Source organism: Microcaecilia unicolor, chromosome 5 (assembly GCF_901765095.1).
Source record: "Microcaecilia unicolor chromosome 5, aMicUni1.1, whole genome shotgun sequence".
NCBI classification, from domain to species: domain Eukaryota; kingdom Metazoa; phylum Chordata; class Amphibia; order Gymnophiona; family Siphonopidae; genus Microcaecilia; species Microcaecilia unicolor.
Genome location: NC_044035.1, coordinates 268,316,580 through 268,331,307, shown reverse-complemented (window position 1 = coordinate 268,331,307; position 14,728 = coordinate 268,316,580). Strand labels below are relative to the sequence as shown.

The window sequence follows — 14,728 nt, the reverse complement described above, 5'->3', positions numbered from 1 at the left end:
GTCTCCATCTACTGGTAGGGAAGCATAAACACATGCATCTGGATTATGTTGGAAAGAAAATAAGGAGGTAAGATGCAATTTCTCCTTCTTTCTATTTTATTTTTAATGTTTTCCACAATATTTTGAAGTGAAAGAAGGAACTTCCATATGAAGGCTGAGACACAGCACCTTTTTTGGCCATAACACATTATTAATGAGGAAGTGGACACAGAATCACTGTAATGTTTATCACTGAAATAACAATGCCATTAGCAATTTCAGTTTCTCAGGACACATCTGGGCTGACAGAGCACATGCTCTTCCGTTGTAGCACAAGCCGTGAGAATAGTGGTCATTTCATGTTTCCTGTACTGTGGCTAATAAACCTCCCATACAGAACCTGTCAAATTTTCTCACAAGCCTTACTAGGTTTGCATTAAAGTCATAACCTTACACTGGCATGCATGGAATAAATATTTAATGATCGCCATGGGGCATTAATGTACACCAACCATTTTGCTCCTAAGGAATCATTTTAATGCCAGGTGCCTCTCTCCCACACCTTCACTTGAATTACGTTCCAGATTATTCATATATCCTTCATGGATCTGCCATTTTATTATGAAAGCTTAAGCATGAAAGCTTGTGAAGATTTATTAATCCAGAAAGGAAAAAACGGCAGTTTTTTATTAAGAAACAGCGAGTCTCTGCCTGGAGTCATCTGCCTCTGTGTCCTGTGAGTAGACCCCTTACCTTCTTTTTCAATTTTACACTGTAATAAAAGAAAATTTAGCCCTTGAGGAACTACATATCAAAGATAAGAGAAACATTTTTTTCAATACTCTAAGCAGTAGATATTTGGTAATTTTTAAATAACACATGATTTGTGTGTTAGGGGAGGGGGGAGGTAAAAGTTGGGGGGACTGCATCTGCTCATGTTATGGCAATCACTAGTTTAAGGCTAATAACCCTCATACACAAAAGATAAACATCTAAACAGACACTGAATCTTACAATGTTTCTTTCCACTTGAGTTTCAGTCAATTGTACAGTGAGGGCATATTTTAGAAGTGAAGTATGACAGGAGCAGTGATAAGGACGGGATAATGAGCCACCAGGTCACTGAATGAGTTTCAACATTTGCTCCACTGGCCGTGTGAGAAGGTCTTCAGAGAAAACCTGAAGGCTGCAAATTTCATTTCCAAGATCAGGGCAGTGTTATGAAGTGATCTCTAATTGTTTTTAAATACACAGTGCTGCAGTAAGCCTGGCACCTTTCTATACATTTTCAGTTTCATCTTAGACTATATATAAAGAGATCCAAATATTTCTTTCATTAGTTCACAGTTCTGGTAGCTGTATCATGCCTGCGGAAAAATGGTGTCTTTGTAGGCTCTGAGATCAAACTGAGACAGAAACGCAAAAAGCGGCAGAAATAATGGACAGAATAAATGATTCATTTCAATCTGATATGAAAACCATAGAAATAAAACTGCAATATCTTAAATCATAAATATGAAGAGGCTGTATTTGTGAAACACTCTTTGGTTCAGGAGAGAATGAATGTTTTGGATTTGTATGTTGCTAATATGTAACTTCACTGTTTTGCTTTCTTTGGTTTTGGTCCATTGCTTGTTATTTGTTGAACTTGGTTATTGTTTTTGTTGAAATTAATTAAAAAAATATATGAACTCAAAGAAATAAAACTGAAGAGTGCTTACAAAATTTAATCATGTAAATAAAAAAATGTTCTGAAATATGAGAGGCAAAATATTTTTTCATTGTTTGATAAACTCAGTCAAAATAAAAATTTGACATGCCCACATTTCAGTAGTGCCGCCTGTATCAAGGCTACTTTCTGTAGAATACAAAAGGAACAATAACGTTTTGTAACAATTTTTATTCTTATATACTGCTTGTCCAACAAAGCTGAAGTGAAAGTAGTCTTATGTTTACGATTGTTGTTGGTTTTATATTAACATCTAGGCACTCAAAACACTTACGAAATTTTAGATCATTGGGGCAAGGTTTTCTTGATATGCCTTCTCTTAGACAAGTCAGATTGAATATTTATAGAGATTTGATCTTTATGATTGTTGGCCCAAAGTTTTTGAATTCCTTGCCACAGCATTTACAACAGATTGTATCAATAATTACTTTTTCAACAAGCTTTTTTCTTAAGTTCTAACTTTGAGATGATGAGGCATTTGGACAATGGAATTTTAATTCTAAGTTTTTATGATTTTATGTCTTTTTGTTTTTGAAAGATTGTGTACGTTGGTTTGTAAGCCATACAGAATTGTAGATGGTGCAGGATAGATGATTTTTTAAATAAATAAAGCAATCACACAGTAAAGCAATATGTAGCAGCAAACCAATCAGCAAGATAAACTATGAAAACAGCAGTAACACCAATGTCTTAAAACATCACTTAACACTATCAACAGGTAATGATTACCAACATGCCCCCTTTGTATAGGCTATTGTGAGAGCAATTTTCAAAAAGAGAGGAAAAGCCTCAAAATCTAGAGGAACACTCTATCGTTGATAATATCAACATAAGGAGGTCCTCTAAATCATCATAGGCAAAAACCTCTTTTAAATATGGCTAATATGCTCAAAATACTTTTCAAAAAATATATATAACGTGTGAAATTCACTAATCGGTTACTTATCTTTTTATAACAGTCCGTGGATGGTGTCTGTTGACTGTTATAAAAAGATAAGTAACCGATTAGTGAATTTCACACGGTATATATATTTTTTTGAAAAGTATTTTGAGCATATTAGCCATATTTAAAAGAGGTTTTTGCCTATGATGATTTAGAGGACCTCCTTATGTTGATATTATCAATGATAGAGTGTTCCTCTAGATTTTGAGGCTTTTCCTCTAATTAAAAATACATACATTAATTAAAAATACATACATCAATTATTTGTGGGTATTGAATATAGCTGAATTTTCATTTTATATTTTTTGCATATCCCTGTTTGCTCTTTATGGTGTTTTAGCAATTTTCAAAAGCCATTTACCCATGTACACAGCTATTTAAATGGGTTAAACGGCTTCTTGAAAATTACCCACTAATGTGTTGGTAAAAATATGTGCATCACTTTAAAATGCATGTCTCAAAAAGTATATACGTTAACTTTTTCATGGAGGTGTTTGTGGGGCAGAGGAGGTAACGATGCCTGTAGTTTTGTATTTCCAAAACCACGTGTGGTGTTTTAGCCAGAAAAAGTATGTGCAGAAAAACTAGGTATAAATCTGTGGGTAGTTTTTCCTTGAGCAATTTTTACACTGAAATTGTGTGTACTGTTACTTTTAAAGCTGGCACAAAGACCTTGGGTAAAAAGTACCTGCAGACTTTATAGTAATCCAGGCTGTTTTGAATATTGCCCTATAAGGTTCATAATGTACAGGTAGTATTTTTTTTATCCCAACTACATTGCTCCTGATGGTCAGTGAAACCTCAGATTATGGAGGTCATGAGATCATCTTTCTTTAGGCTTCAATTATTGTGGAGACTTAAATATGTGTTGAATTAGGGTGAGTTTCAGACTGTTTTGAAAACTTTATTTTAGTGAGACTAGCCTACTGCAATGTGCTTTATTTAGGCTTGCTTGCCTGTATGTTAGGATGTCTACCGTTTGTACTAAATACAGCAGCATCTGCACTCACAGAAATACAGAAATTCAATCATATTAGCCGTAATTTAAGATTTTTGTAGTGGTTGCCAGAGTTTTGGTATGTGTTGACTTTGGACCACCAGATTTTAGGCAGTGATACTCCATAATACCTTAAAACTGTGCTGAAGACTTACAAGCCTTCCAAATCTTCACTCAGAGGGGACTTATATGTTGCATATCTCATCAGTTTGCCATTTGCATTTGGTTGAGACACACAAGAGGGTGTTTTCAGTGGTGGCCCCATCTGAATGGAAGAGGCTTATTCTTGGATAATACATGTGGTTTCCAGAAATAATTAAAGAAGTTGCCTTTAATACAAGCATTTGAATGGGAGAGTGGTGGATTGAATATGATCAGGCTTCAGGTGATTTGTATTTGAGAAGCAAATGTGCTATTGGTAATAGCATATTAAAAGTTTTTCTTTAAGTTGTCTTGTGTTATGTGTATATGGAGATCATGGGTATGAATTTGTTCCTTACTTTTAAACAGAGGATAGGCATGCAATAAATTACTTTTAAATAAATCCAAAAATTGTCCCTGGACTTTGCAGATCATATTATCTCATGTGATCAGGGATTAAAAGTAATGAGGGGATACATCACATGTTATCTCCATTTGAACTTCCCCAGCTGTAAAGGAATTAAATACAAACAGGCATACGCTACTACCTTTGCGTACAAAAGTACCCAGATATGGAACACACTACCCATGGCCCTGAAAACCATGGTCAACTTAACCAGCTTTCGCAAATCTATGAAGACACATCTCTTCAACAAGGCCTACAAAAATAATCCTTAATGAAACAAATCACTCCTTACACCACCCAAATGCTTTAAAACACCCCTCACACGACCTTACCTAACACCTTCTAACTTATTCCTCTTCTACCTCCAGATTATTACCGACTGTATCTAAGATTATGTAATGACTTTTTCATATTAACACCCTGTAAGCCACATTGAGCCTGCAAAAAGGTGGGATAATGTGGGGTACAAATGCAATAAATAATAAATATATATACATATGAATAAAAATGATGAGTTGTATGTTCATGAAGTAATAGGACCCACAGAAATATCTCAATTCTTGACACAATTTTGGGAATGGGGCTACCAGCAAAATGCTTCAGTGACTGTAAACCTCATTTCAGTCAGTCCAGAAGCATTTTGTTGGTAATCTTGGTATAGAACTTGCAGATGAGCCACATGCCTGGAATAGACTTCCTGAGTCAGAACGTCAAGCTCCAGCTCTGGCCGTCTTCAAATCTAGGCTAAAAGCCCCCCTTTTTGAGGCTGCTTTTGACTCCTAACTCCTATTCACTTGTTAAGCACCCATGTCTGTTGTATCATTCCCACCTTAAGTAATTCCCTTATCGCTTATTTGTCCTGTCTGTCTTGATTAGATTGTTAGCTCTATTGAGCAGGGACTATCTCTTACATGTTCAGTGTACAGCACTGCATATGTCTAGTAGAGCAATAAGCATGATAAGTAGTAGTAGTAGTCTTAATTGATTCAAATTTAGTGTCAATAATTGCCTGTTGAAAAGCCAATTATTGGCTCTAATTGGCTCATTATTCAATTAAATTGCATGCATAAATTGAGCACACGCCCACATTTCCACATGCAATTTTTGGCAACTTTTATAGAATTAGGGAGAAAATTACAAACAATAATACCACAGAAATCATCAATGTCTCAGGAAGGACACAATATGAGGTTTTGCATTTCATGCGCTGTTAAAAACAGGTCCAAAGAAGTAAATTGAACAGACATGAGCTGAGGAATGTTCCTACAGTAACATGCAAGCAGCTCAAAGGTTTTATTTTTCCACAGTAGATCAGTAGCAAATAGACTCATGAAACGTAATTTTAATAATAGGATGCCTGTCTGTATCAAACCGGCACAGCATATCTGCCTTTATCAAAGGGCCTACCCAGAAGTTCCCGCAGGTATAAGTTTGTTCGTACATGTGCCACCAGGAGTTGGCATGAAGGTGTGTATTTTATAAAAATATATGCTTAAGTATCCATTCCACCCCTGCTTTGCCCATTTTCCAAACCCAGTAATGCCTATTTGAATAGGCATTATTGCGAGCATATAGGTGCTTTGTTATATAAGAACAGTAGAACATAAGAATTGCAATATAGTGTCAGACCAAAGGTCCATCAAACCCAGTATCCTGCTTCCAACAGTGGCCCGTCCATGTCACAACTACCTGGAACTAGGATCCCCAACTGCAGATAGCCTTCATGCTACTTACCCCAGGGAAAAGCAGTGGCTTTCCCAGTTCTGCACTAATATCATTTTATATTTTCCTTCAGCAATTTATCCAAACCTCCCTGTGAGGGGCTTTATAGAACACTGTCCTTCACCCTTAAGAATAATCCCTCAGGTAGGCTGAGCCACCTTAAACCCACTAGTCCCGTCCAGGGAGGAAGTGCAGCGGGAAGGGTGGAGCTGAATGGACAGGAACCAGGGAGTATAAAAGGCAGGGCCAGCGTGGGGTTAAGGAGGCCCAGGGAAGGAAGAACTGAAGTCCCAGTCTACGCCTTTACTAAATACATCTAGCTGCTGTGACCTAGCTGAAGTAAGACAACCTTTTATTTGAAGTCTTGCGAGCCTTGTTCTGAGGTCTGGTTAGAGCCAGACCTGGAAATCCCAAGAGAGAAAGAGAGAAACTACAAACTGTGTTTGGGGTGTGGCAGTCATAGGCCATAGACTGTGGTTTGGACCCTGGTAGCCATAGACCCATGCTAGGACTTTTTCCCCCTCTGAAGATAAGAGATTTTACTTTTGTTCCTAGGTCTGTGAAGTAACAGGCCTTAGGTTTACGTTAATAAAGCACTTGTTTTCATGTTTACAACCTTGTCTGGCTCTTATTGTGAAGGCCCACCCTTGCTCACAGTATCACACTCTCTTAAACTCAGATATGCTAACTCCTTTTACCACATCATCCAGCAATGAGTTCCAAAGTCTACCCAAGCACTGGGTGAAAACATATGTGACTCGCTGAGCAAAAAGGTACCAAAAGTGGCGTTATAAAACTGAGATAAAGGCTATAAATTTTGGAGGGGTAACTTTCATTTTCAAAAGTTTCGGGGCTCATTTGCAAAAGAGAAAAACATCCAAAAAGCAAGGTCGCAGGAGGACATTTTTCTCTCAAAAATGTCCAAGTTGCAATTTTCAACACCCCAATTTTAGAATTTTTGCTCTACAATTTGTCCAAATTTCAAAGGGGCATGTTTTGGACAGGACATGGGTGGCAGTAAAACATAGCAGTTTTTCTGCAATAATGGAACTAAATGAAAATGTCTAGAGCCAAAATTAAGCCACTCACAACTAAGTGACCAAAAGGTGCCCTAAATGACCAACTGACCACTAAAGGTATTATGGCATAAACAACCCCCTTACTCCCCCAATGGTCATTAACCCCCCTCTCACCCCCCCCCCCCCAAAGCTGTGAAAAAAACTACATTCTAGCCTCTGTGACACCTTCAGATGTTATGTCCAGTCCTACTAGAGCAGCAAGCAGGTCCCTGGAGTAGCCTAGTGGTCAGTGCAGTGGACTGTAGAGAAGGGGACCCAGGCCCATATCCCACTCTAATTGGTACACTAGTGATGGAAAATATGAGCCCTCCAGAACCCACAAAAAACGATGTGATACCCGCAAGCGAGCCTTCTCCGGAGTAGCCCCCACGCTCTGGAAAGCACTCCCTGAAAGGTTTCACTTAACACAAGACTATATCTATTTCAGGAAGTAGGTGAAAGCTTAGCTTTTCAACCAGGCCTTTAACAGAAGAAGTAAATGACACTGGTGGAACATATTATAGCAGGACATATTTATCCACTCCTACCCTATCCTGTGTCTCTAGGACTTCCCCTGGCCTCCAAAATGGGTAGCGTTCCCCTATCTACCTTCTCCTTTGTGGAGAGTCTTAGTCCTAAGGGCTGTTTCACCAGATCCCTGTCCTCTAGAGGAAGTCTTTGGAAGTGCAGGCTCCTATTCCATTAAGGCAACACCACTCCAGGTTTTCAGCTGGTGCTCTCAATGCCTTCTGGGACGTGTAGTAGGCTGTTCCCCACTCTTGAGACAAGCCCTGGTTACTACTTTGTCACACAAGACATACATAATTTTTACAATCATAAAAACCTTTAGAACACACATTAAAAACAACAAACAGTAGCATTGTTCAAAGAAACATGATTGGTGTTCCACAGAAACAATTCTCTCAAAAGGTAGCCTCCAGCAAAACAATAGACCAGGAGATTAAGGATGCTGGATTGCAGATTGACTGGATGTTTGCTAATTACTGAAGCATTTTTTCTGTTGATGAACTATACAGTGAAATGTGTCTACCTAAGAAAAAAGACTGGACACCCAAATTTATGTGCCCCTTGCACAGGTCAATTTAAAGAATATTAGAACTTTTCTGGGTAAGTTTACCCACATAGGACTAAATTCAGTAAATAGCACCCAAATTTGGCTGCCATAAAAAAATGAACACTGAGTGCTATTCTATAAATGGTGCTCCGAGTTGTGCGCCATTTATAGAATACTGCATAGCACTGGGATCTACACCCAACTTTTGGGCGTGAGGATTTACACCAACAGAAACCTGGTGTAAATCCTTGCACATAAATTAGGTGTGGATTCCCCGAATTCTATAATACTGCATGCTGCTTTAGTGAACATCCCTGACCTACCCATGTCCCTCCTATGGCCGTGCCCTCTTTTCAGTTACGTACTAAAAATTTGTATGCGCATATTTACAGAATAGCAAATAGCAAGATCTGTGTGCAAATCCAAATTGTTGTCCATTAACACCAATAGTTGTTTGTTAGCGCCCAATTATTGGCGCTAATTGGTTCATTACGCTATTAAATTGCATACACAAATTGGGCTTGCACCCTAATATGAATGCACAAATTTGAGTGCCATTTATAGAATCCAGGGGAGCATGCTAGCAGGGTGCCAAAGTGCTATTCTATAAGGGTGCACGTAAGTGGCATAGCACATAAATGCATGGGGGCATGCACATGAATGGAGCATGATGGGATATGAGCCTGTCTCCCACTTGTGCACATAACTTACAGAATACTGGAAGTTATGTGCATCTCTGCTGCATTTACATGACTGCAGTTATGCCAGCTTTATGGCTGAAGTAACTGCAGGCAGGGGTGGCTGAAAGCAAGATGCTGTCTGAGGCGGAGCTAAGATGCAGCTCCCTCCCCCCCGGACCGAGATGCTGCCCCCTGCCCCCTCCTGGGCTGAGATGCCACCCCCTTCCTTCCTCCACTCCGTTCACAACGTTTACCTATGGGAATCGCTGCCGCCACTGGTTTTTGAAGCATGATGAAAAAACAGGTAAATGCTGTGAAAGGGGTGGAGGAAGGAAGGGGGAGTTGCTACTCCCCGAAGAGTGCCGCCTGAGGCCCCCGCCTCAGGTGGCCTAATGGTCGGGCTGCCCCTGACTGCATGTATATAAATGTAAGACATGCCGGGTTATGCTAATATTCTATATCAGAAATTGGGTGCACAGATTCCATTCTAAAATAAGCTCTCACCTCATGTCTTTGGGGCACCTAAAGAGAGGTGCTCAGTTATAGAATTGCCCTCATAGTGTGCTTGGAATTTACATACTATAAAATTATTAACATCTATTGAACTTCTGCATTTTCCTGAGTTGGATTTCTAGTCGGAGATGTATTTTTTTTCCCTTTGTCATGTTGGTGTGTTGAGTGTTTATTGTTTTTAATGTGTCTTGACAGATTTTATGAATGTAAAAATTGTGTGTGTCTTGATGATTAAATACTAATGGCTTCTGGCCATTTAAATCACTTGTGTAGGGTTATCCAGGGATATTCAGTAGCAATTAATCAGATAGTACAGCTGAATGTCCCCTTTAACCACCCATGCCTCTAACTTTATGCAGAGTTAACTGAGCACCAGTGTGAATATCGACCGGTGCCCAGTTAACTTCTGGGTCCTGGCCTGAAGAGGTGTCATCCCCCTCCCCTAGAAGCATATCATGCCCCCCTGCAGTATCCCCCTCCCTCCTTTCCACCCCTCACCTCCCATCCCCTGGAATATTAAGCGCCCCCTGGGATCATGGCAGGGTTACCTGCCCGATTCCTGGTGGTCTAGTAGGGAAACTGGTATGAGTGGTGTCCACTTCTGCTCAGAGTGGCTGCCTGCTTAAAATGGCTGCCACACTATCCAGCAGCAGTCTTGTGGTACTTCGAAGTACCACGAGGCTGCCACTAGAGGTCGCAGCAGCCATCTTAAGGAGGCAGCAACACTGGGCAGGACCGAATAGACATCACTCCTTCCCAATTTCCCACTAGACCACCAGCAATCAGGCAAGTAAGCCTGCCACAATTGGGGGGGGGGGGGAGACAGATTCTGAGGGGGGGTAGGGGTCTTTCTGTTCTGGGAGGTAGGAGGAAGGGAGGGGCAAGATGTGCTTCCAGGGGTTGGAGGGAGGGAAGGCAGACCGGAATGTCAAGATGTTGGGAGTAGCTAGAAGTATCTATGTGGATCCTGGATGATATTCAGCTTCCTAGTGGAGGGGGGGGGGGGGGGGAGTACATGACAAGAAGCCAGCAGCAAGAACATTACAATATAATCTATTTAATTTATTTATGCTGGTCTCCCATACATCCCAATGGCTTGTTTTTATGCATTTTTCCCTTGGATGTTTTTTTTTTTTTTAAATCATCAAGGTCAGTCTGGATTGAAGGAGAGCAGAGTGATACCTCCTGGGCACAAATCTGAATCTTGCTAACAGAGAAGTGTAAGTTATATGAATGACCAAGAGCATTATGCAGTGGGAACACTTACTCCCTCATATAAATCACCAGTTGGCTTCCTCAGCATATTCTAGTGTTATAATAATACATTTCAGAGGTAATGACTTGGGAAATATATTCTGTTAACAATTAGCATCATTAAAGGAGACCTTGCTGAATTGGAAACAAGTTTTCCTAGCACATGTCTGATTTGGTTTGACATTGTACCAAGACTGACTCCAGACTTTGAAAGATGGGGCTGAAAAATGTAAACTGACAGATGGGCATATGGAATTGCGGCTTTGGGGGCAAATAAATTTGGCACAAATGAAGCACTAACTGCATTCCAGGTTATTTTTGGAAGGATTTTACACCTGTCAGATACTGCACAGGATCATCACCGTAACAATTTAGGAAGTATTTGAGTCCCTTTCTGCTCATTAGTAATAGGCCCAGTTTGATTAGGTGGGGGACCCACAGCTTGCCATACTATCTTGAGTCTGTGACAGAGCATCTAAGCCAGACAGGAGGAGGACACAGAGAAAGATGGCAGCCAAGACACGGTCATTGCATGGGAGGGAATTATGCCTCAGGTAGAATGCATCATTGGCAGCTCCTAAGTTTCATGGCAGGTGCTGACCTTGAGACAAGAAGCAGAGATTGAGAAAGCAGACTGGGGACTTAGCTCACTAGGGCAGGTTACCTGTGAATCTACAGTGGCTATGGACCCTAGCTTGCACTGGCACTGCATGTGGATTATGTGAGGGACAGTTATTTCATGGTTCAGGGTACTGAAGATATTGATTTGTTACTTTATTATTATTAAACTGTGACCATTTTACCAGTAAGATTTGTCTCTGGTTCATATTTAATGCCCTTCTTACAATTTTTGTAAAAGCTGGAGCAGAGCCTTTACCCTTAATTGTTCTGTCTGGTTTCCTGTCTTATCTAGATTGTAAGCTCTTTGAGCAGGGACTGTCTTTTTTGTGTATGGTGTACACGCTGCGTATGCCTTGTAGCGCTATAGAAATGATAAATAGTAGTAGTAGTAGTAGAACACTCTAAATGGCTTATCTCTCTATCTATGTTAATGAAATCTCCATAAGGCTTCCCTTAACCACCTGTCTCCATCCCAGACATGATGCTCATGCCCACAGGGGTGGATGGCCCTTGTCAGTAGGGCTTTTCTGCATGTAAATAGCTGGACCCTTTCTCTCTGGGAACAATTTTCAAATAACCCAGGCTGTTACAAAGTATGTGGGCACTTTTACCACAAAGAGAATCTACCCAAGTAGTTTCTCTTGAAAATTAACATAAGGTATGCACATGTACTTTGCACCTGTAATTTGTGCAAGTGGCTGAGAAGGAGCAAAATTGTGTGCATTTGTTTTGAAAATTGAATGCATAAATGCTATTATATACCAACAAACTGAACACATCCACAGGATAGTCTCTGCAAGCTATGAAAGTCTGCATATACTTTTTGCTGGCAGAAGAAAGTAATTTTTACAAGGGTCAATTTACCTGAGAAAATGGCTTTGAAAACTGTCTATGCTTACTTTGCCCACACTCTATTCTTGCCATTGAAGCACAAATCTTCCTCTGCATCGGTGGTTCTTGACCCGTCTTTGAGGCACACCCAGCCAACTGAATTTTCAGGATCTCATAAGAACATAAGAATTGACAAATGAGGTCAGACCAAAAGACCATCTAGCCCAGTGTCCTGTTTCTAATAGTTGCCAGCCCAGGTCACCAGTACCTGGCAGAATCCCGAAAAGTAGCAAGATTCAATGCTACTTACCCCAGGGATATACAGTAGCTTTCCCTGGGTCTACCTTAATAACCGTTTATGGACTTTACCTCCAGGAACTTGTCCAAATCTTTTTTTGCTTTTTTGTTTTTTTACCACATCCACTGGCAAAGAGTTCAGAGCATAGAGGCATATAAATATCTCCGTGGCATAAATTCACAGGAGGCGAGTTTCTTTCAACTGAAAGAAAACTCTGGAATGAGAGGGCATAGGATGGCATTAAAAGGTTTTAGTCTCAGGAGTAATCTGAGAAAATACTTTTTTATGGAAAGGGTGGTGGATACATGGAATGACCTCCTGTGGGGTTAGTGGAGACAAAGGCTATATCTGAATTCAAGAAAGTGTGAGACAAGCACGTGGGATCTCTTAGGGAGAGGAGTAGATGGATGGTATGGATGGGCAGACTGGATAGGCCATATGCCTTTTATCTGTGTCATGTTTCTATACTGAGTGAAAAAGTATTTTCTTTTTATTTTAAATGTATTACTATACAACTTTGACATATCCCCTAGACATATCAGTTTTTTGAAAGAGTAAACAATCGATTCACATTTACCTGTTCTATTCCACTTAGGCCTGTATCATATCTCCCCTCAGCCATCTCTTTCCTAGCAGAAGAGCCCTAACCTCTTAAACTTTTCCTCATATGAGAGGAATTGTCCCCTTAATAATTTTGGTCACCTTTCTCTGTACATTTTCTAATTCTGCTATATATTTTTGATATGGTGACCAGAACTGCCCACAATACTAAGAGATACAGTTGCATCATAGAACAATATGGAGGCATTATGATAGCCTTTTGTAATCCGGGGGTCTAGTCACTCTAGGGCCCTTTACTAAAGTATGCTGAAATCTGGGCTTAGTGTGTTTTAATGTGGGATTTTCCTGCACACAGGGCCCCTCTTGGTGGCTGCCTAGATAAAGCCACATTATGAGCTTTCACTCAGTTCACAATTATTTATTTATATAGGGTCATGGGATAGAAAATTGCTCCAGGATACCAAAAAGGCAGATACTGAACATCCACACTGCAATGTCTCTCACATTGAATAACTTAGACTACACCATTAGTTGTGCTCTGAAACAATTCAACAGTCCCATCATCCATTCTAGTAGTATTTATACTCCAGTTTGAGAACAGCGATGTCCTCTTTCATTCTTCCTCTTAAAATACAAGTATAACATCAGTGCTTTTAGAATAATGATAGAACACACTTTATTATCAAATCTGAGGCCTGTTACTTCACAGACCTAGGAACAAAGGTAGAGTCTTTTATCTTTAGAGAGGAAAAATTCTTAGCATGGGTCTGTGGCTAACAGGGCCCAAAACACTGGCTTGTGATTGCATAGGCTGGGGCTTCAGTTCTTCCTTCCCTGGGCCTCCTTAACCCAACTCTGGCCCTGCCTTTTATACTTCCTGGTTCCTGTCCTTTCCTCCCATCTCACTTCCTGGGTGGGACTAGTGAATTTAAGGTGGCTCACACTACCTGAGGGACTGTTCTTAAAGGTGAGGGGCAGTGTTCTTTAAACCCCCTCACAGTACCTAGAATTTTGGTTATCCTTCCCAAAATGGGTCACTTTGCACTTGTCCACATTAAAATTTTTATCTGCCATTTGGATGCCCAGTCTTCCAAGGTCCTCCTGCAATTTCTCAAAGTGCACATGCAGTTTAACAACTTTGAATAATTTTGAATAATATCATCTGCAAATTAGAACACCTCGCTCATTGTTCCCATTCAAATCATTTATAAAGATATTAAAAAGCATCAGTCCCAGTACAGATCCCTGTGGTACTTCACTATTTGACCTCTTCCATTGAGAGAACTGTCCATTTAACCCGCTCCACGGCGGACACAGTTTCTCCCCTCGCAACCCCAGTGCACCGAAGCCCCACTGGCACCCAAAATCTTACTGGCATGCAGCTGCCACCACACTACTGAGCCCTGGTGGGGCTTCCCAACTTGTATGCTGTCCGAGTAAAGACCCAGCCTTTATTCACATGTCCTGCAGCAAGGGAAAGCACTTGAGTGTGCTATCCAGCTGAAATGTAAGATCTGAAGGCAGAGGTAAAAGGGAAGGACAAGCTAACTGCCCATGCTGATGGCGGGATTGAAAGCCTGTGCAGGAGATGAAATCTAGAGGAGGTGAGGTGGAGGGGCATGTTAACAGTTGAACGGGCAATGCAAAGGACAGAGTGGTAAATAAAATGGGCGGTAAAGGACAGAAGGTTACAATTACAATTTTTTTTTTAAACACTCCAATAATAACACACACTGAGGAAGTAGACTTGGCTGCACAGCCTGTTCACCCAGGCACACTTTAAGGACACCTGGGAACACAGGCACAGGAAGACAAACTGCGCGACACACACAAAAAAAACAGAAAGACCACATCATACCAATCCCCAACCTGCCCCACCAATCAAAATGAGCAAACTATAAATAACCCATGAGTGCAATC

The 14,728-nt window shown here is 40.5% G+C and overlaps 1 protein-coding gene across 1 annotated transcript in view; it reads left to right on the top strand.

Annotated features, from left to right (window-relative positions):
* The first annotated feature begins 581 nt into the window (after positions 1 to 581).
* Positions 582 to 14,728, top strand: part of LOC115471339 (SH2 domain-containing protein 1B-like) — a 75,293-nt gene continuing 61,146 nt past the window's right edge. The window contains exon 1 of the mRNA XM_030205040.1: positions 582 to 715. Coding sequence (XP_030060900.1) covers positions 582 to 715 — 134 coding nt within the window. The remainder of the gene's footprint in view (positions 716 to 14,728) is intronic.